The sequence below is a fragment of the Salvelinus sp. IW2-2015 genome, unplaced genomic scaffold (assembly GCF_002910315.2).
Source record: "Salvelinus sp. IW2-2015 unplaced genomic scaffold, ASM291031v2 Un_scaffold2290, whole genome shotgun sequence".
NCBI lineage: Eukaryota > Metazoa > Chordata > Actinopteri > Salmoniformes > Salmonidae > Salvelinus > Salvelinus sp. IW2-2015.
The window spans coordinates 130569-151677 of record NW_019943616.1 but is presented as its reverse complement, the minus strand read 5'-3'; the positions used below and the strand labels follow the sequence as shown (position 1 = coordinate 151677).

At 41.0% G+C, this 21109-nt stretch overlaps 3 protein-coding genes across 4 annotated transcripts in view; all 3 read right to left on the bottom strand.

The window, feature by feature from the left end:
* Positions 1-1298: 1298 nt before the first annotated feature.
* Positions 1299-6173, bottom strand: LOC112073547 (claudin domain-containing protein 1). Its single transcript, XM_024140821.2, has 4 exons — positions 5788-6173; positions 5552-5659; positions 4471-4608; positions 1299-1621 (listed from the first exon to the last, which is right to left on the bottom strand). Exons 1-4 carry the CDS (start codon positions 6077-6079, stop codon positions 1401-1403), a joined length of 759 nt encoding a protein of 252 aa, XP_023996589.1. The 5' UTR covers positions 6080-6173; the 3' UTR covers positions 1299-1400.
* A 4823-nt stretch (positions 6174-10996) lies between these two features.
* Positions 10997-17153, bottom strand: LOC139025131 (uncharacterized). 2 transcript variants are annotated; one of them, XM_070440189.1, is made up of 8 exons: positions 15755-17153; positions 15409-15473; positions 15145-15329; positions 13784-14261; positions 13303-13508; positions 13111-13172; positions 12877-13025; positions 10997-12631 (listed from the first exon to the last, which is right to left on the bottom strand). In XM_070440189.1, the coding sequence occupies exons 4-8, from the start codon at positions 13905-13907 to the stop codon at positions 12540-12542; spliced, it is 633 nt and encodes a 210-aa protein (XP_070296290.1). In that variant the 5' UTR covers positions 13908-14261; positions 15145-15329; positions 15409-15473; positions 15755-17153; the 3' UTR covers positions 10997-12539. The 2 variants fall into 2 exon arrangements, with proteins under 2 accessions (XP_070296290.1, XP_070296289.1); XM_070440188.1 differs by lacking the exon at positions 13784-14261 and having other exon boundaries at positions 15755-16221.
* LOC112073544 (integumentary mucin C.1-like) overlaps positions 15897-21109 on the bottom strand; it is a 13884-nt gene continuing 8671 nt past the window's right edge. The window contains exon 5 of the mRNA XM_024140820.2: positions 15897-16064. Coding sequence (XP_023996588.1) covers positions 15897-16064 — 168 coding nt within the window. The remainder of the gene's footprint in view (positions 16065-21109) is intronic.

The window sequence follows — 21109 nt, the reverse complement described above, 5'->3', positions numbered from 1 at the left end:
ATCAGATCCATTGTATTGGGTGGAAGGCAAAACACTGGATCCGTTTCGGGAAAGTCATATTCCTGGTTGGAACGATGGTGAGTTGACGTTGCTCTTATATTCAGTAGTTCCTCCCGACTGTATGTAATGAAACCTAAGATTACCTGGGGTACCAATGTAAGGAATAACACATAAAAAAACAAAATACTGCATATTTTCCAAGGAACGCGAAGCGAGCATGAAGCATGGAGAAGGAGGTGTTGTTCCCACCGTGAAGCATGGAGGAGGAGTTGTTCCCACCGTGAAGCATGGAGGAGGAGGTGTTGTTCCCGCCGTGAAGCATGGAGGAGGAGGTGTGGTGGGGCTTTGCTGGTGACACTGTCTGTGATTAATTTAGAATTCAAGGCACACTTAACCAGCATGGCATGCACAGCATTATGGAGCGACACGCCATCCCATCTGGTTTGTGCTTAGTAGGACTAGAATTCATTTTTCAACCGGATAATGACCCAACACAACCTCCAGGCTGTGTAAGGGCTATTTGACCAAGAAGGAGAGTGATGGAGTGCTGCATCAGATGACCTGGCCTCCACAATCACCTGACCTCAACCCAATTGACATGGTTTGGGATGAGTTGGACCGCAGAGTGAAGGAGAAGCAGCCAACAAGTGCTCAGCATATGTGGGAACTCCTTCAAGACTGTTTAAAAAGCKTTCCAGGTGAAGCTGGTTGAGAGAATGCCAAGAGTGTGCAACGGTGTCATCAAGGCAAAGGGTGGATACTTTGAAGAATCTAAAATAGAAAATATATTTTGATTTGTTTAACACTTTTTTGGTTACTACATAATTCCATATGTGTTATTTCATAGTTTTGATGGCTTCACTATTTTTCTACAATGTAGAATAAGAAAACCCTGGAATGAGTCGGTGTGACCAAACTTTTGACTGGTACTGTACTCAAATGTTACTCAAATGTTTGGACTAAACTTCAATCGCCATAAACATATTTCTTACAGAACGGTTTGATTTTCCAAACATGGGCCAATAATATTTCTTGCTAGTGCAGTCGACTGGAAGCAGCTCTGACTGTGGCTGGTTACGGTTTGGAAAGTCTATTATAAACAATTATATGCTTGTTGGTCTAACCAATGGTACATTTTGTTCTGGGTCACTCTGTTTCCCAATGTCAACTCCTCACCCCTACACTAGGCACTTTTAWAGATCTGAAATGATTGGATAAGCAACTGTGTGAAAGCAATAGGGTGAAAATCCCAGTAGCCTATCAGAGGGCAAAGATTAGCATTTTCTATATTCTTATTCAGTTATTTCAAGATCAACAAGTATCATGTGGTTGGAGTTATGGTTTTGATTTGGAAATGTGCCTATATAAAACAGATAGTCAGGCACCAGCAGACCTGGTCTCTATGCTACCCTGTAGGCAGTCATGCGGTAGTAGTTCTGACTGTGGCTCCGTGCCGCCCACACCAGAAGAGCGGCAGCCATCATGTGCAGCGGGGACGAGATGAGGGCCAGGTAGAGAGACCAGCCCAGGGAGCCGTCCACCTTGTCTGGCAGCACAGAGACCCTGTGGAGGAGATCCATCCCTGCCAGGTAACAGCAGACTGTGGCTAGAGTACACAGCCCTGCAGGGAGAGCAGGAGGAAGAGAGGGAGGGGTCAGGCATATGCAATTGTTAAAATATTTCTAAAAGAAATCAAGGATGACTTTTTCCTCCAACTACTGTTGTATCAATGGTGAGTCTTAAAACATGATCTCAAGGATAGTTGCATTTTTTTTTTTTTTTCACTTTTAGTTAACCAGGTAGGCCAGTTGAGAACAAGTTCTCATTTATAACTGCGACCTGGCCAAGACAAAGCAAAGCAGCGCGCCAAAAACAACACAGAGTTACACAAACAAACGTACAGTCAATAACACTACAGAAAAATCTATGTACAATGTTTGCAAATGTAGAAGAGTAGGGAGGTAAGCAATAAATGGGCCATAGAGGTGAAATAATTACAACTTAGCATTAACACTGGAGTGATAGATGTGCAGATGATGATGTGCAAGCAGAGATGTGCAAAAGAGCAAGAGTGTAAACAATAATATGGGGATGAGGTAGTTGGGTGTGCTATTTACAGATTGGCTGTGTACAGCTTCAGTGATCGGTAAGCTGCTCTGACAGCTGATGCTTAAAGTTAGAGAGGGAGATGTAAGACTCCAGCTTCAGTTATTTTTGCAATTCGTTCCAGTCACTGGCAGCAGAGAACTGGAAGGAAAGGCGGCCAAAGGATGTGTTGGATTTGGGGGTGACCAGTGAAATATACCTGCTGGAGCACGTGCTACGTGTGGGAATGGCTATGGTGACCAGTGAGCTGAGATAAGGCGGGGCTTTACATAGCAAAGACTTATAGATGACCTGGAGCCAGTGGGTTTGACGACGAATATGTAGTGAGGGCCAGCCAACGAGAGCATACAGGTCGCAGTATTGGGTAGTATATGGGGCTTTGGTGACAAAACGGATGGATCTGTGATAGAACACTCTACTAAGCAAACTGGATGTAGTCTATTTTGTAAATGACAATCGCCGAAGTCAAGGATCGGTAGGATAGTCAGTTTTACGAGGGTATGTTTGGCAGCATGAGTGAAGGAGGATTTAGTTGCAAAACTAGGAAACCGATTCTAGATTAAATTTTGGATTGGAGATGCTTGATGTGAGTCTGGAAGGAGCATTTACAAGTCTACCAGACACCTAGGCATTGTAGTTGTCCAGCATATTCCTAGGTCAGAACCTCCAGAGTAGTGATGCTAGTTGGGCGGGAGGATGCGGGCAGCAATTGGTTGAAGAGCATGCACTTAGTTTTACTTGCATTTAAAAGCAGTTGGAGCCCACGGAAGGAGTGGTGTATGGCATTGAAAGCTGTTTGGAGGTTTGATAGCACAGCGTCAAAGAAGGGCCAGAAGTATAACAGAATGGTGTCGTCTGCGTAAAGGTGGATCAGAGAATCACCAGCAGCAAGAGCGACATCATTGATATATACAGAGAAAGAGTCGGCCCGAGAAATTGAACCCTGTGGCACCCCCATAGAGACTGCAGAGGTCCGGACAACAGGCCCTCCGATTTGACACACTGAACTCTATCTGAAGAAGTAGTTGGTGAACAGGCGAGGCAGTCATTTGAGAACCCAGGCTTTGAGTCTGCCGATAAGAATACGTGATTGACACAGTGGAAAGCTTTGGCCAGGTCAATGAAGAGCGGCTGCACAGTACTGTCTTTATTGATGGCGGTTATGATATCGTTTAGGACCTTGAGCGTGGCTGAGGTGCACCCATGACCAGCTCGGAAACCAGATTGCATAGTAGAGAAGGTACGGTGGGATTCGAAACGGTCGGTGATCTGTTTGTTAACTTGGCTTTCGAAGACTTTAGAAAGGCAGGGCAGGATTGATATAGGTCTGTAGCAGTTTGGGTCTAGAGTGTCTCCCCTTTGAAGAGAGGGATGACCGCGGCAGCTTTCTAATCTTTGGGGATCTCAAACGATACGAAAGAGAAGTTGAATAGGCTAGTAATAGGGGTTGCAACAATTTTGGCGGATAGATTTTAAGAAAGAGAGGGTCCAGATTGTCTAGCCCAGCTGATTTGTAGGGATCCAGATTTTGCAGCTCATCAGCTGTCTGGATTTGGGTGAAGGAGAAGCGGGGGGGGGGCTTGGGCAAGTTACTGCAGGGAGTGCTGAGATGTTGGCCGGGGTAGGTGTAACCAGGTGGAAAGCATGGCCAGCCGTAGAAAAATGCTTATTGAAATTATTGATAATCGTAGATTTATCGGTGGTGGACAGTGTTTCCTGTCCTCAGTGCAGTGGGCTGCTGGGAGGAGGTGCTCTTATTCTCCATGGACTTTACAGTGTCCCAAAACTTTTTGGAATTAGTGACACAGGAAACAAATTTATGTTTGAAATAGATGATAATGAGTCAGTTATACGAATCAGCTGTGTAGTGCAAAGGCAAAAACCAAAACGTGCACAACAATGGAGTCCCCAGGACTGAGTTTGGGAAACGCTGAACCAGTGTATGTGAGAGCTATCGAATTCACTATTCCACGATAGTAGAACAAAGTTATGGTCAATAGCCATGGTGCTTAGCACTGAAATGCTAGGCAACAATGAAGAAGGGTACAACTTATTATAAACTGGGTGGTTCAAGCCCTGAATGCTGATTGGCTGACAGCTGTGGTATATCAGACCGAATACCACAGGTATGACAAAACATTTTTTTGCACTGCTCTAATTACATTGGTAACCACTTTATAATAGCAATAAGGCACCTCTTGGTTTGTGGTATACGGCCAATATACCACGGCTAAGGCTCCGCGTTGCATCGTATCTAAGAACAGCCCTTAGCCATGGTATATTGGTCATATACCACACCCACATGGGCCTTATTGCTTAAGAAGAGAACGATAAGAACAATACAATGTTTAATAAATCCCTCACCAGCCAGTAGGTGGAGCATTCCTATGCCCAGGGTGGGGGTGAGACTGTGGCAGAGGCAGGCACAGAACCCTATCAAGCCTGACAGCACCACCAGACCTAAGGAGATTAATGGCAGCAGGAACTGGCACCTCCACAGGTCTGCACACAGATAGGGATCCGAGTTAGAACTCAATAGGCAAGCAGTAAAAACCTCTCACACACAATTCAGATAGAAAAGCATGAGCATCCAAGTGCATACAATGATACTGTGTCTATTAATGAATATCACAGATGCCAGGTATAAGTTATTCATGCATTGCATAATGCATATCACACAATGTGGGCATAAGACATTAATTACTGAAGTATAGGCATAAGACAGGGTGATCCAACTCCGGTTCTGGAGAGATACAGGGGGATCCAACTCCGGTCCTGGAGAGATACAGGGTGATCCAACTCCGGTTCTGGAGAGACACAGGGGGATCCAACTCCGGTCCTGGAGAGATACAGGGTGATCCAACTCCGGTCCTGGAGAGATACAGGGTGATCCAACTCCGGTCCTGGAGAGATACAGGGTGATCCAACTCCGGTCCTGGAGAGATACAGGGTGATCCAACTCCGGTCCTGGAGAGATACAGGGTGATCCAACTCCGGTCCTGGAGAGATACAGGGTGATCCACTCCGGTCCTGGAGAGATACAGGGTGATCCAACTCCGGTCCTGGAGAGATACAGGGTGATCCAACTCCGGTCCTGGAGAGCTAACAGGGTGATCCAACTCCGGTCCTGGAGAGCTACAGGGTGATAACAACTCCGGTCCTGGAGAGCTACCAGGGTGATCCAACTCCGGTCCTGGAGAGCTACAGGGTGATCCAACTCTGATCCTGGAGAGATACAGGGTGATCCAACTCCGGTTCCTGGAGAGCTACCGGGTGAATCAATTGTGTTCATATTGTGTTGGAACAAAAGCCTGCACACCCCAATTGTTTTCCAGGCCTGGAGTTGGTGACCCCTGGCATAAGGCATTGAGCATGCATAGCATATCACAGAAGCTGGGTGGGGTAACAAATCAATACATTGCAATTTGCAAAATTACAGGCTTACAGGTCCGCAGCATGTCCTCTCCACTGTTGTGGTTCCCTGGCTCTTTGTACTTCGGGGTAAACTGCTGTGTTAACGTGAAGCTAACACACTTCATCACCATCTTTGGATCTGAAACAGAGAAATTGAGAAAAAAAAAGCATAAATCATGCCCTCACAAACCATGGATTGGATCGCCAAATTATTTGGAGGWAATCCGTGTTGACTGAGTTTATGGGAGGAGATTAGGTTGACCATACCTGACTCCTTGTACCAGTGGGTATGAGATGGCACCAGAACGCAGCGCCACCAGAGGCCTATGGTCCCGTTGAGACGGAAGAGCGTGTCGCTGTAGGTCTTCTCATCGAATTCCCCTTCCATGAATTCATCATGCAGCGACCGCAGTTCGGATACGTTGGCCTCGCCACGCACCGGGGGACTGGTGTACTGGTACCAGTGCTGCGTCCCAACRGCTACAGACAGGTACACCGTAGCCAGCACGCTGAGCACACAGCTGATAACCAAAGCCGTGGCATAACGGTTGTCAACCATTGTTTACCAACTGAGAGAGGCGTCAAATAGGAGATTATAGCAAAGGCTTCGCTTCGCCTCTTCCCCTCTCTGATTATAGCTACCGGTGGCGATGGCCCTGTCACTGCGTGTTTTCCAATACCCGCGCCAAAGTATAGTAGGCTCAAGCAACGGTTCAGAGGCAGTAGGAAATCCTGCGATGTAAAATTATCCAATCCACTCAGAAATGGCAAAGATGTAGACAACATAAAACACGCCTTTACTAGCTGCCTTGTTCATACKCAACACTGTTTCAACACTGTAGGTGTCCCTGTCGCGCGCAGCCTAGATGCGCCATCTGTTCGCTTGTCCCACTTCTTAAAAATCACTGCTGCATATGGTGGGTGGGTGGCCTGACGATGCGACAGATTATTTGGCTACCCCGCCTGTTCTACAAGTACGAAACAAACACATTCTGTTATATCGTACTAAATGAGTAGTAGCAAATAATAAATGTGTCATTATTTTCTCTTGCCGGTATCGCCTACACTTGTTTCATGGGGAACAGCAGCTGCGAATTTAAGCTTGTTAGGAAAGATTGTAAACACATACATCCATGCGTTTTCCTTTTCCGGTAGGTGGCAATGGAATGCTGGGTATTATAGTTTTACTCATAGCTCGAAGATAGTGTTCTGAGTAGTGAGGCTAACGAAGCCGACTGTAGACTAAAGTCGAGTTTAAACCATACATTTTTAGGCCTAGACCTACACTTCTCTTCTTGAAAATGTCTAATTATAAGACTTATTGAATAAAATAGAATATCCTACTCCTATAGAGAAGGTAGGCCACGATACACATAACTATATGGAAATGAGATATGAACTGAATATATGAACTGAATATAATTATTTTAACCTGTAACCTTAACCAAAATATGACAAAATAAATAAAAACGTTTTTGTCTAGGAASTGATGCAGGTTGGTGTTGGTTTTGCAGAGTGGGGATTTGAGTTTTAGGCCTGACTGCACCAATTAGTAGCCTACCGGTCCATTAGTGGCTGTGTGATGTGTCACTCATGACTTTATGAATATGCCTAGTAAACTCAATAGAGAACAGTTGCAAAGCACAACTGATTGTTATAATAGCATCACAAACTTCTTGGTAAACCACTTTACATTCTTGAAGATGAACAATGGATTGCACAACGTAGTTTATTGTAATTTTAAAATGACGTTACTGTCCCAGCCACTTGGTGCCAGATGGACACCAGGTTGATAGCACCTGAACATCCCTTGAAGTCTTGTCATTCATTAATAAGAGAAATGACACGGCACAATAGGCAACTCTTCTCTGAGATAAAGACACCTGGTTGGTTTTGTTAGTGATGAGCCCTGATGAAATACTTGCATATTCACAGCACTGTTAAAATTCAAATAGAACCCTATATAAGAGTACTTGTAAAGTTATTTATGCAATATAATACTCTATAATATAATAAAATTGAATATCCTATCAGTATAATTTTACATTGACTGCTCTCAACGAATACAAAATACTAATCTCTGCCAATGAATAGGTTTTTATATTGGACGCAAGATACACTTGCATCCCATATCAGGCAAGTTTACCAATGTTKCAGTGGTTTTAAAGTTCTTATTTTTTGCCCTAATAGTGGTAAGTGGTGTATGTATTTTTTTGCTATTTTATTGTACCCATTGTCTGATTTATGAAGGTCAACAACCATTTGTCTCTTTTCATTTATTCAGTTCTTTGCCTTCTCCCTATGGTGATGGGTGACAAAGGGAATTTACATTTTTATACCCCAGTGAAACAGGAAGCCATGTAATGTCACAATACAGTTCCTTAAACTGAGATTAAAAAAAAAAAATTATGTTAATGCAGATTGAATTTTGTTTGATGTTAATTATAAGAATCTTTAGAGGTTTCAATACTTTTGACAGCTCCCTTTTTGAGAGAAAAAAAAACTTGTTAAAAATATAGATTTTTTCAACAACCTCTTTTGCTCATCTTTATACTATTTTGGGAACCGCTAAAGAAAACAAATACATTTTTTGTTTGAACATTCTTGCAACATCATATGAATGTTTTGTTCACCCTGATACAAACCAGGGGCTGGATTATTTTTTTATTGGGAATGGATTTATTTCCAGTCCCAGTCCCACAGTTCAGGAAACAGAACCAAAAATGAGAAAATAACAAAATTATTTGAGGAACAAAACTAGAACCGAAAATCAAAAAAGTGATCTAAACTGTTCTGGAACAGAGAGATTATTTTAAAAGCATGGGAACCGGTTAATAATGTTATTTTATTGTTCTGGCCCCCCWGTCCCACAGAAATCACAACAAAGCGCCTATACAAAGCCCTCACTCTGTCACRCAGAAACGTATTCCAGCTTCTGCCTGCCAGCCATTGGGTGTGCGTGTGTGTAGAATACTTGCCCCGCCCCTCTGAAGCGTAGGTTAATGTAGCCTACAGACGATGTTACAAGCTTAATTCAGAAATTAGGGAGAGATGTTTAATTAGAGAAGAATGGATTTACTTTTTCAAAGCTAGTTAAGTATACTATAGTTACCACGTTTCAAATGTGATTTACAAAAATGTAGTGTTTTTAATTATAGTGCTGCTCTATACACACAAGCTTGTRAGCTAGCTAGCTAGCTAACGTTTGCTCTGATCCAAAGTTAAACCAACTCTGGACTCTGAAGTTCAAAGACATTCGAAGTTCCTCCATAGAAGCCGCTCCTCCGTAGATATAATTCAGATAATGCATGCCGTAAACAAGATGCCCTAACAAGCTTCCTCCATCCTCTCTCGCTCGCTACTCACCCTTAACCTTTCATTAGCATCCCGTGCCCTACACTGTGACTGGCAGCACAGTGTGTGTGTTTGTCTTTCATTGGGCAGATTCGATTATGCTGAGCCGAAGGCCACCAATCAAAGCGGGGAGTGAGCTCCATTCTCAAAAGGAACAGTAATCTGTGCCGCTCTGTCATTTTGTCAACAAAGCAGCATGGTGCACCGTCCAATCGGCCCAAGCCCCAAGTAATATATTTGGGCCTTGATAACTCACACCGGAATCGGCCCGAGCTCAATCCCCGCATCCTAGCCATAAGTAATACTGCCGAGGGCAGCCCAGACTCGGGCCACATGATGTCGGCCGAGTCTGACTCTCAACCGGAATCGACCCAGATCCACTGTGCTAGCTGGGTAATTATGTCACTTTTGTTTTGAGCCGACATCACCGCAGTATTTGTTGCCAAAGCAGCAGCTACTCTTCCTGGGGTCCAGATGCAAAACATGCAACATGACATATTACAAAACATTAATAGACAAGAACAGCTCAAGGACAGAACTATGTACATTTAAAAATGGCACACATATCCTACATATCAATACATACARACAAAATATCTAGGTCAAATAGGGGAGAGGCYTTGTGCCATGAGGTGTTGCTTTATCTGTTTTTTAAAACCATTTTGCTGTTCATTTGAGCAATATGAGATGGTAGGGAGATCCATGCAATAATGGCTCTGTATAGTACTGTACGCTCTCTTGAATTTGTTCTGGATTTGGGGGCTGTGAAAAGACCCCCTGGGGGCATGTCTGGTGGGGTAAGTGTGTGTGTRAGAGCTYTGTGTAAGTTGACTATGCAAACAACGTTGGAGGTGGCTTATGGTATAGAAATTAACATTCAGTTCTCTGGCAACAGCTCTGGTGGATATTCCTGCAGTCAGCATACCAATTGCACTCTCCCTCAAAACATGATACATCTGTAGCATTGTGTTGTGTGACAAAACGYCACATTTTAGAATGGCCTTTCAATGTCCCCAGCACAAGGTGCACCTGTGTAATAATGATGCTGTTTTTTTCAGCTTCTTGATATGGCAAAGGAGAAATGCTCACTAACAGGGATGAAATACAAATGTGAGAGAAATAAGCTTTTTGTGTGTATGGAACATTTCAGGGATCTTTTATTTCAGCTCATGAAACTTGGGACCAACTCTTCACATGTTGCGTTTATATATTTTTTCAGTGTATGTTAATTTATTAAATGCACAGCGAAATGTATGCCGTTTTTTTTTATATCTCAGTAAGACTTGGCCAATCTCTCTATTGGCTTGTAGCGGTAATGTGGTTTTGAACATATATCAAAGCCCAGCACTTTACCATTGCTCATATCAAACTTGTTGATGTCCAAATAAAGATCCTTATTTTTGTATTCTGGTGTGCTTCTATCATTCATTTGGTAGGCCTGTGCTAAGAATATTTAGTCTGAATGGCAGAATGAGACAGGTTGATAAGGGATGAGATAAAAATGAGGCCAGATTGTGCTGTCATCATTTACTGTAGTGTCATCATTTACTGTATCGGAACCAGATTGTGCTGTCATCATTTACTGTATCAGACCCAGTTTGTGCTGTCATCATTTACCGTATCAGAACCAGATTGTGCTGTCCATCATTTACTGTATCAGAACAGATTGTGCTGTCATATTTACAGTATCGGAACCAGATTGTACTGTCATGATTTACAGTATCGGAACCAGATTGTGCTGTCTTCATTTACAGTATCGGAACCAGATTGTGCTGTCATCATTTACGTATCGGAACCAGATTGTGCTGTCATCATTTACTGTATCGGAACCAGATTGTGCTGTCATCATTTTACTGTATCGGAACCAGATTGTACTGTCATTTTTACTGTTGGAATTTACTGTATCGGAACCAGATTGTGCTGTCATCATTTACTGTATCAGAAGCAGGGTTGGGGTCAATTCGTTTTTTTTTGGAATGTGCTTCATTTAAACTCATTCATTAAAACTCCATTTAGATTTGGACACAGCAGAATTTGAACTGAATGTGAATTGACGGAAGTATAATTTCATGCATTTCAAAGGAATTTAACATACATCACTTATCACCACAAACAATCCAGATGATATTTAGCTTGATTATAATTCAAGTATGTCCAACAGTGTTTATGTTATACATAGCATTGCTAATCACGACCCAAACATCGTAACTATGTTTTGTCATACCCGTGGTATACGGTCTGATATACCACGGCTGTCAGCCAATCAGCATTCAGGGCTCGAACCACCCAGTTTATAATATAATATAAATACTACGGATACATTATAAATATGAAAATAGGTACAGTACTTACACACACACACACAGTATAATCCTATTAAATGCAAGGAAATAACAGACAAAATGTTTCCTATCATTACACTCTTAGTTTCTCAGAGATATTGTACGCTTTACATCTACAGTCACCGGTTAACCTGAGCGATTATTATGAAATGGCATCTCGTGTTAGTCTGGCGAAAGAAACACATCTTTGATGTCGTCGGCACGTTGCATTGAAAACGAAGGTTCTGCGACTTCAAAGTGGCATGCTACGTTGGTATCACCTTTTCAAATTGAAAGAATCATGAACTAGTTACCTGTTTGTCTATCTCTAGTTGGGGCGAGGCGAACTGATTAGGAAGTGAGGAGCATTTTGCATGCAAATATCTCGCATGTGAGAACCAATCAAAGCTCGATCTTTGGGAGAGCGAATATTGCACCAACAAACTAACTGCTGTCCAGACCAGTGGTACACACCACTCCCTCACTGTGTATCATGTGGGCCTGTGGGGCTGATCTAGTGTAGTCTTGTTGTTCCAGTTTTGTAAAGCCAGATAGTTAGATAAACATCACAATTGGAGCCATACTGAACCTTGTCATACAATCCACTCATTTAGTCAACAAATAGTAAACACTACAATGGACTGAATCTCAACGACAGTAAGACGTATAATAAAGATTGTATAATTCCAGAAAAAGCGTACAACCTTAATTAAACTGGCACAATATCAGGACCATTGATAACAGAATTACATTAATTGGTATAATAGATAGTTATACATTATGAAGACTACATTGATAATAGTTTAAATTGTTGAACATTTTGCTCCAAAGGGCCTTATTTAAATCAGTTATCCAGGTTTCACTGGTTAAGTCAAAATATATATAAATATATATTTATAAATATATTATATAAATATAATATTGCTCTCATTAGTTTATATCAGCAACAGAGTGATTAAATGTTTTTGTTCATATCAGCATCAGAGTGAATCAATGTTTAAGTTCATATCAGCAACAGAGTGAATCAATGTTTTAGTTCATATCAGCAACAGAGCGAATCAAAAAAAAGTGCTTATTAAATTCAACATGCTTTGTCATTGCATGGAAATAACATTGACTTATGATGGAAACCCATGAACTTACACATTTTGACTGAAAAGGCATTAATTATATCACATTGTTGTGTTCAATGGCCACATATCCACATATCTTATGTCAGCTAACAAGACTTCATTTCATTTTTGGACACTATTCAAATCATGGGTGGAATTTTGGTAGGGGTTGGAATGTGTGGGAAGTTCTCAAAGTGAAAATGTGACTACCAAGTGGGCGTTACCACTGAGACTAATGCTGGCTTGACAGTAGAAGCGACAGAACCACCAGAAAGAATGCTGTGAAGAGACTGGTCTTCCTGCTTCCTCCACTTGAGCTCACAGCTGGGATGGAAAGAGAAAAAGGAAACATGATCAAATGAAAATAGGACGAGTGTTTGTTGCCCTGCAATGTGATTAGTTAGACAGCTGATTTGCTAAATACAACTGGAACGCAYCTGATAAATGATTGATTCATGTAGAGATAATGGCATATGATACAATGGTGAACAAAATACAATAAATATATGTCAGACYAAATATTTARTTAACTGATAATAGAATACAATTAAATAAAGAAATATGTTAACCTGTGKRGTWGACTGTCACTGYGGTGGGGTCAATGTTGAAAGCTGTGATTTTTTGGGCAGCATTTWTRAAAACAGTGCCAATCTCCGTGGAATTTGGGACGGAGGAGGAGCTGAATGCTAAATTCATAGTATTGATGATGGATCCAGAGCTGGGAACAAATGAGAGATAACATGTTAGATAGAAAGTGAGATCAATTTAWATCAACATAGAAAATGTAACGAAAAGGAAATCACCTGAATTSTGTCACKYTCAAACTGTTGAAAGAGGTGAAAGCTGTTCGATAGAAAGGTTCAAGCTGGAAGGAAAAACAAGAAACAGATGAAGTTTAAACAAACAACTTCCTGTTGATTAAAAGCTGACTATGTGACTGTATTCTACCCCCTGACATTAGGACATTCACATCTTCATTGTTTCGGGAGGCTCACCTGAGTTTTAATCAGTAATGCTCGGCTTTGAAAGGCCTGAGAAGATGGGTTTGATAGGTCAGAGGTAAACGTCTCTCCTCTGGACCGGAACACCACAGTCAACTTAGTGAGTGCCACAGCGGCAGTTTCAGTGGTTGTAGTTGTGATGATGGCAGTAGTGATGACAGGAGTAGCCATTGTAGTTATGTTGGCATTTGTGGTGGGCACTTTGAAAAAAGAGCAGAAAGGTTACTGTACAAGCTAATGGTTTGTCTATGCACATCTATGCTGTACATGTCTATATACAGAAACTTCGGAAAGTATTCAGACACCTTGACTTTTTACACATTTTGTTAGGTTACAGTCTTATTCTAAAATTGATGAAATTGTTTATTTCCATCATCAATCTACACACAATACCCCATAATGACAAAGCAAAAACTGGTATTTAGAATTTTTMGCTAATTTATAACAAAATAATAAAATGAAATATAACATTTACATAAGTATTCAGGCCCTTTACTCAGTACTTTGTTGAAGCACTTTTGGCAGCGATTACAGCCTTGAGTCTTCTTGGGTATGACGCTATAAGCTTGGCACACTTTTATTTGGGGAGTTWCTCCCATTCTTCTCTGCAGATCCTCTCAAGCTCATTCAGGTTCGATGGGGAGAGTTGGTGAAACTCTATGTTCAGATCTTTTCAGAGATTTTTGATTGGGTTCAAGTCAGGGCTCTGGCTGGGGCACTCAAGGACTTAAAGAGATTTGTCCCAAACCCAGTCCTGCGTTATCTTGTCTGTGTGCATAGGATGTTGTCCTTTTGGGCGGTGAACCTTCACTACGGTCTGAGATCCTGAGAGCTCTGGATCATTATGCTCTGTGATCTGTGCCTTGACACAATCCTGTCTCGGAGCTCTACGGACAATTCCTTTGACCTCATGGCTTGGTTTTTGCTCTGACAAGCACTGTCAACTGTGGAACCTGAAATAGACAGATGTGTGCCTTTCCAAATCATGTCCAATKAKTTTAATTTACCACAGGTTGACTCCAATAAAGTTGTAAAAATATATCAAGGCTGTCAATGGAAACAGGATGCACATGAGCACAATTTRGAGTCTCATAACAAAGGGCTGAATACTTATGTAAACAAGGTATTTCTGTTTTTTAATTGTAATACATCTGCAAAAATGTCCCAAAAACTGTTTTCACCTTGTCATTATGCGGTATTGTGTGTAGATTGCTGAGGATTTATTATTTTTTATCCATTTTAGAATAAGACTGTGAAGTAACAAAATGCTGATAAAGTCAAGGGGTCTGAATACTTTCCGAAGGCACTGTAAGTAAAATAGAAATATCAACTACCTAAATTATTGGAAAATATCAAATCTGAAATGTCATACACTACCAACTACAAGACGGATGGAAATTATAGCCTACTTTTTCATTCATATTTAATTTTACTTTTGTGCAAAAAAAGTTGTGTGTTGTTCCCGTAGTTAGCGACATGGCAAGAAACTGAATTAGCTACTGAAAAAACAAATTAGATATTAATTCAGTTCAACTACCACCAAGATTCTGCAAAATGTAGTTACATTATTAGTTGAACTAGATGTACAGTTGTAAGATCTTAATTTCATTACCCTGTTGTAGGAAAACTTTCAAAAGTTTCTGTTGCTGCAGGATTATATTCCTGCTATAGTAAACTGTCTCAAATTAAGATCCACCATCTGTAGTTCACTACTTCCCAACACTGGGACCCATATAGACTGTAGAAAACCATTAAATGTAACACTCAGATTTTATTCAACACTGTAGAATTTGCTGTTAATAGATTGTTTTCGTTCACTCATCTGGGTTTACTCACCTTTAACAGTGATGGTGGTAACATCCACAGAGAGATTGCCAAAGGTAATGTTTGGATTGGTCACAGCCTCTTTCAGTGTATTGCTAATGTCAGTAAGCTCAGGGACAGATTGAGTGGAGGTCTCATTGAACACTAGTTGGACCTCTGCCTGTGTTTCTGCATCCATACGGGAACGGAAAATAGGTCTGCAAAAGGTCATAAAAGGTCGTGAACTGTGGCATGCCAAAGGTTAAAAGAATAGAATAGGATATAATGGAATATTACGTGAATCCAAGAACAATCGTCCGGATGAAGAGGATCCCATATTTTGCTTTGTAGATCACATCAAACTGTAAGGAATGGTACAAACAGGAGAACGTTTGAATGATTTAACACACACAAAAACATTATAAATTATATATATATATATATTCCAATCCACATAGTTAAGCCCTAGTTATTTAAGATAGACATTGGGGAATATAAATCAATCTGTAGGGATGGAGATTAATTGTCACCTGACAGGAACAAATAAAAGATGTACTTTACAATATAGATTTTACAACAATCGCCATACATTATTCATGGTCATACACCCAATAAAAATAAACTCTGAATTTGAAGGACTTACCACTGCAGTAATAGTTACTGCAAGTTCTTTGAATTGTGTACTTTGAGGGTCATTTAAAGCTTCTACAAACACTTGTTGTATGATGAAAGACACGAGTGGAGCAGGTTGAAGATGTGCAGTTGTTGTTGTAATTGTTGTTGTACTAGTAGTAGTAGTAGTAGGTGCTGTTGTAGTAGTAGGTGTTGTAGTAGTGGCTGGTGCGTTGGTTGTTGTGGTAGTTGGAGCTGTGCTGGTAGTTGTTGACAGTGGTGATGTTGTCCTTGACACTGTAGTTGTGGGGGCCACATATGTAGTGGTTGTAGTTGTGGGCCTAGTTGTAGGAACGGTAGCAGGAACAGTGACAGGTTCTCCAGTTGTTGTGGTGGTAGCACCAGCCACAGTGGTAGTAACAGAAGTTGTAGGAGGAACAGTACTTGTTGTAGGAGCAGCTAAGTTKAAAAATAAAATGGACAATTCAACATCTCTTTAAGCTGTGTGGCAGTGTAACGCAGTCATTGTAATAGATGGGAGTCTAACATGATGCTCTTATATTGACAACTAAATCATTAAACGTTGGGCGTTTATGTAATGCACATCCTGCATCCTGTAAACAYGCTTCCTGCAACATTTCACATGAACCACTTCAGCTGAAAACCATTTATAAATTACACAGTACATTTGGAAATTCAGACCCCTTGACTTTTTCCCACATTTTGTTAAATTACAGCCTTATTCTGAAATGGATTAAATATGTTTTTCCCCTCATCAATTTTCACAAAATACCCCATAATGACAAAGTGAAAACAAGTTTTAAGAAATGTTTTGAAAATGTATCACAAATAAAAACTCAAATACCTATTTACGTAAATATTCGGAAGCTAAGAGACTCGAAATTAAGCTCAGGTGATGTCACACCCTGATCTGTTTCACCTGTCTTTGTGATTGTCTCCACCCCTCTCCAGGTGTCGCCCATCTTCCCAATTATCCCCTGTGTATTTATATCTGTGTTCTCTGTTTGTCTCTTGCCAGGTAATTTTGTTCGTTCAAACCTACCAGCTGTTTTCTTTTGTTCTTTTGTTTGCTATAGTTCCTGTAATCTAGTTTCCCCAGTTCTGATCATTCCTTCCTGCCTGCCTGCCGTGCTGTACCTTTGCCCCGCCTATCGGATTACTGACCTCAGGCCCTTTACTCAGTACTTTGTTGAAGCACCTTTGGCAGCGTTTACAGCATTGAGTCTTCTTGGGTATGTCGGTACAAGCTCGGCACACCAGTATTTTGGGAGTTTCTCCCATTCTTCTCTGCAGAACTTCTCAAGCTCTGTCAGGTTCGATGGGGAGTATTGGTGCAAAGCTATGTTCATGTCTTTTCAGAGATGTTTGATCGGGTTCAAGTCAGGGCTCTGGCTGGAGGCACTCAAGGACTTAAAGACTGGATTTGCCTTAACGAAAGATGTATCAACCCCTACAAACAATGTTGACGAATTATAAACTACATAATAATTCACATCTCTTGTTGCTGCAGGATCATTTTCCTGCTGTAGCAATCTGGCTCAAATTAAGATCCTATGTCTGTATGTACACTACTGTTCAAAAGTTTTAGAACACCTACTCATTCAAGGGTTTTTCTTTATTTTTACTATTTTCTACATTGTAGAATAATAGTGAAGACATCAAAACTATGAAATAACACATATGGAATCATGTAGTGACCAAAAAAGTGTTAAACACATCAAAATATATTTTATTTTTGAGGTTCTTCAAATAGCCACCCTTTGCCTTGATGACAGCTTTGCACACACTTGACATTCTCTCAACCAGCTTCATGACGTAGTATCTTGGAAATGCATTTAAATTAACAAGTGTGCCTTAAAAGTAATTTGTGAATTTCTTTCCTTCTTAATGTGTTGAGCCAGACAGTTCTGTTATGAAAGGTGGGGGGGGGGGATACAGAAGATAGCCCTAGTTGGGGGAAAAAGACCAAGTCCATATTTTGTCAAGAACAGCTCAAATAAGCGAAAGAACGACAGTCCATCATTACTAAAGACATTAAGGTCATTCAGTATAGAACACTTCAAGAACTTTGAAAGTTTCTTCAAATGCTCGCAAAAACCATCAAGGCTCTCATGAGGACCGCCACAGGAATGGACGACCCAGAGTTACCTCTGCTGCAGAGGATAAATTCCTTAGAGTTACCAGCCTCAGAAATTGCAMCCCAAATAAATGCTTCACAGAGTTCAAGTAACAGACACTTCTCAACATCAACTGTTCAGAGGAGACTGCGTGAATCAGGCCTTCATGGTCGAATTGCTGCAAAGAAACCACTACTAAAGGACACCAATAATAAGACGAGACTTGCTTGGGCCAAGAAACGCAAGTAATGCACATTAGCCCAGTAGACATTTGCCCTTTGGTCTGGAGTCCAAATTGGAGACTTTTGTTTCCAACAGCCGTGTCTTTGTGAGACGCGGTACGGGTGAACGGATGATCTCCGCATGTGTATTTCCCACCGTAAAACATGGAGGAGGAGGTGTTATGGTGTGGGTGTGCTTTGCTGGTGACACTGTCTGTGATTTCTTTAGAAATAAAGCCACACTTAACCAGCATGCCTACAGCAGCATTCTGCAGCGATTCGCCATCCCATCTGGTTTGGGCTTAGTGGGACTATAATTTGATTTTCAATAGGACAATGACCCAATACTCCTCCAGGCTGTGTAAGGGCTATTTTACCAAGAAGGAGAGTGATTGAGTGCTGCATCAGATAACCTGGCCTGCACAACACCCTGACCTCAACCCAATTGATTTGGTTTGGGATGAGTCGAACCGCAGAGAGAAGGAAAAGCAACCAACAGGTGTTCAGCATACATTTGAAGTCGGAAGTTTGCGTACACTTAGGTTGGAGTCATTTAAACTCATTTTTCAACCACTCCACAAATTTCTTTTTAACAAATTATAGTTTTGGCAAGTCGGTTAGGACATCTACTTTGTGAATGACAGAAGTAATTTTTCCAAAAATTGTTTACAGACAGATTATTTCACTTATAATTCACTGTATCACAATTCCAGTTGGTCAGAAGTTTACATACACTAAGTTGACTGTGCCTTTAAACAGCTTGGAAACTTCCAGAAAATGATCTCAAGGCTTTTGAAGCTTCTGATAGGCTAATTGACATAATTTGAGTCAATTGGAGGTGTACCTGTGGATGTATTTCAAGGCCTACCTTCAAACTCAGTGCCTCTTTGCTTGACATAATGGAAAATCTAAAGAAATCAGCCAAGACTGAAAGAAAATAATTGTAGACCTCCACAAGTGGTTCCTCCTTGGGAGCAATCAAATGCTTGAAGGTACCAGTCATCTGTGCAAACAATAGTACGCAAGTATAAACACCATGGGACCACGCAGCGTCATACCACTCAGAAGGAGACACGTTCTGTCCCTAGAGTGACATACTTTGGTGGAAAATGTAAATCCATCCTAGAACAAACAGCAAAGGACCTTGTTGAAGAGCTGAGAAACAGGTACAAAATAATCAAATCCACAGTAAAACGAGTCTATATCGACAGAACCTGATGACCGCTCAGCAAGGAAGAAGCCACTGCTCCAAAACGCCATAAATAAGCCAGTTACGGTTTGCAACTGCACATGGAGACAAGATCGTACTTTTGAGAAATGTTCTCTGGTCTGATGAAACAAAAATAGAACTGTTTGGCTAAATGACCACGTTATGTTTGGAGGAAAAAGGGGGAGGCTTGGCAAGTCGAAGAACATCATCCCAACCATGAAGCACGGGGGTGGCAGCATCATGTTGTGGGGGTGCTTTGCTGCAAGAGGGACTGGTGCACTTCACAAAATAGATGGCATCATGAGGAAGGAACATTATGTGGATWTATTGAAGCAACATCTCAAGACATCAGTCAGGAAGTTAAAGCTTGGTCGCAAATGGGTCTTCCAAATGGACAATGACCCCAAGCATACTTCCAAAGCTGTGGCAAAATGGCTTAAGAACAACAAAGTCAAGGTATTGGAGTGGCCATCACATATCCCGGACCTCAATCACATAAAAGATTTGTGGGCAGAACTGAATAAGTGTGTGCGAGCAAGGAGGCCTACAAACCTGACTCATGTACACCAGCTCTGTCAGGAGGAATGGGCCAAAATTCACCCAACTTATTGTGGGAAGCTTGTGGAAGGCTTTCCGAAACGTTTGACCCAAGTTAAACAATATAAAGGCAATGCTACCAAATACTAATAGAGTGTATTTAAACTTCTGACACACTGGAAATGTGCTGAAAGAAATTAAAGCTGAAATAAATCATTCTRTCTACTATTATTCTGACATTTCACATTCTTAAAATAAAGTGGTGATCCTAACTGACCTAAGACAGGGCATTTTTACTAGCATTAAATGTCCGGAATTGTGAAAAACTGAGTTTAAATGTATTTGGCTAAGGTGTATGTAAACTTCCGACTTCAAATGTATATGTGAACTCCTTCAAAACCGTTGGAAAAGCATTCCAGGTGAAGCTGGTTGACAGAATGCCAAGAGTGTGCAAAACTGTCATCAAGGCAAAGGGTGGCTATTTGAAGAATCTCAAATATTAAATATATTTTGATTTGTTTAACACTTTTTTGGTTTCTACATGATTCCATATSTGTTATTACATAGTTTTGATGTCTTCACTATTATTCTACAYTGTAGAAAAAAGTAAAAATAAAGAWAAACTCTTGAATGAGTAGGTCTTCTAAAACTTCTGACCGGTAGTGTGTGTACATATGCACGCTATCTGTTCTGTGTTTGCTTTCTTGATTCTTTTGTTCATGTAAAAAATATGTGTGTGTTTGCTCCCTCTGTGTACTGATTATTTGTTGTCTTATATTAAAAAAGTATCAAATAATTGCTCACAAAAACAGCTAGCTGCAGTAGTTCCATCCTTTCAGGTACCTGGGCCTTAACCCTYACCTGGAGTTGGTTTCTTGCTACATTTTGATTGACTGAGGGTTACATTTCTGTTTTGTATTTAGTTTTTTTTCTGWCGTTTGGCCCCCCCAGTAGTAGCTACAACACTGCATGGCAAGAAGCGTAATTAGCTACTGTAAATACTAATTAGATATTAATTCAGTTCAACTACCACCAAGATACTGCAAAATGTAGATACATTATTAGTTGAACTACAACTACATCTACATGTAAGATCTTAATTTCATTACCCTGTTGCAGGAAAACTTTCAAAAGTTTCTGTTGCTGCAGGATTATATTCCTGCTATAGTAAACTGTCTCAAATTAAGATCCACCATCTGTAGTTCACTACTTGTTTCGCGGCGACACTGGGACCGACCACATATAGGAGCTGTAGGAAATACATTAAATGTAACACTCAG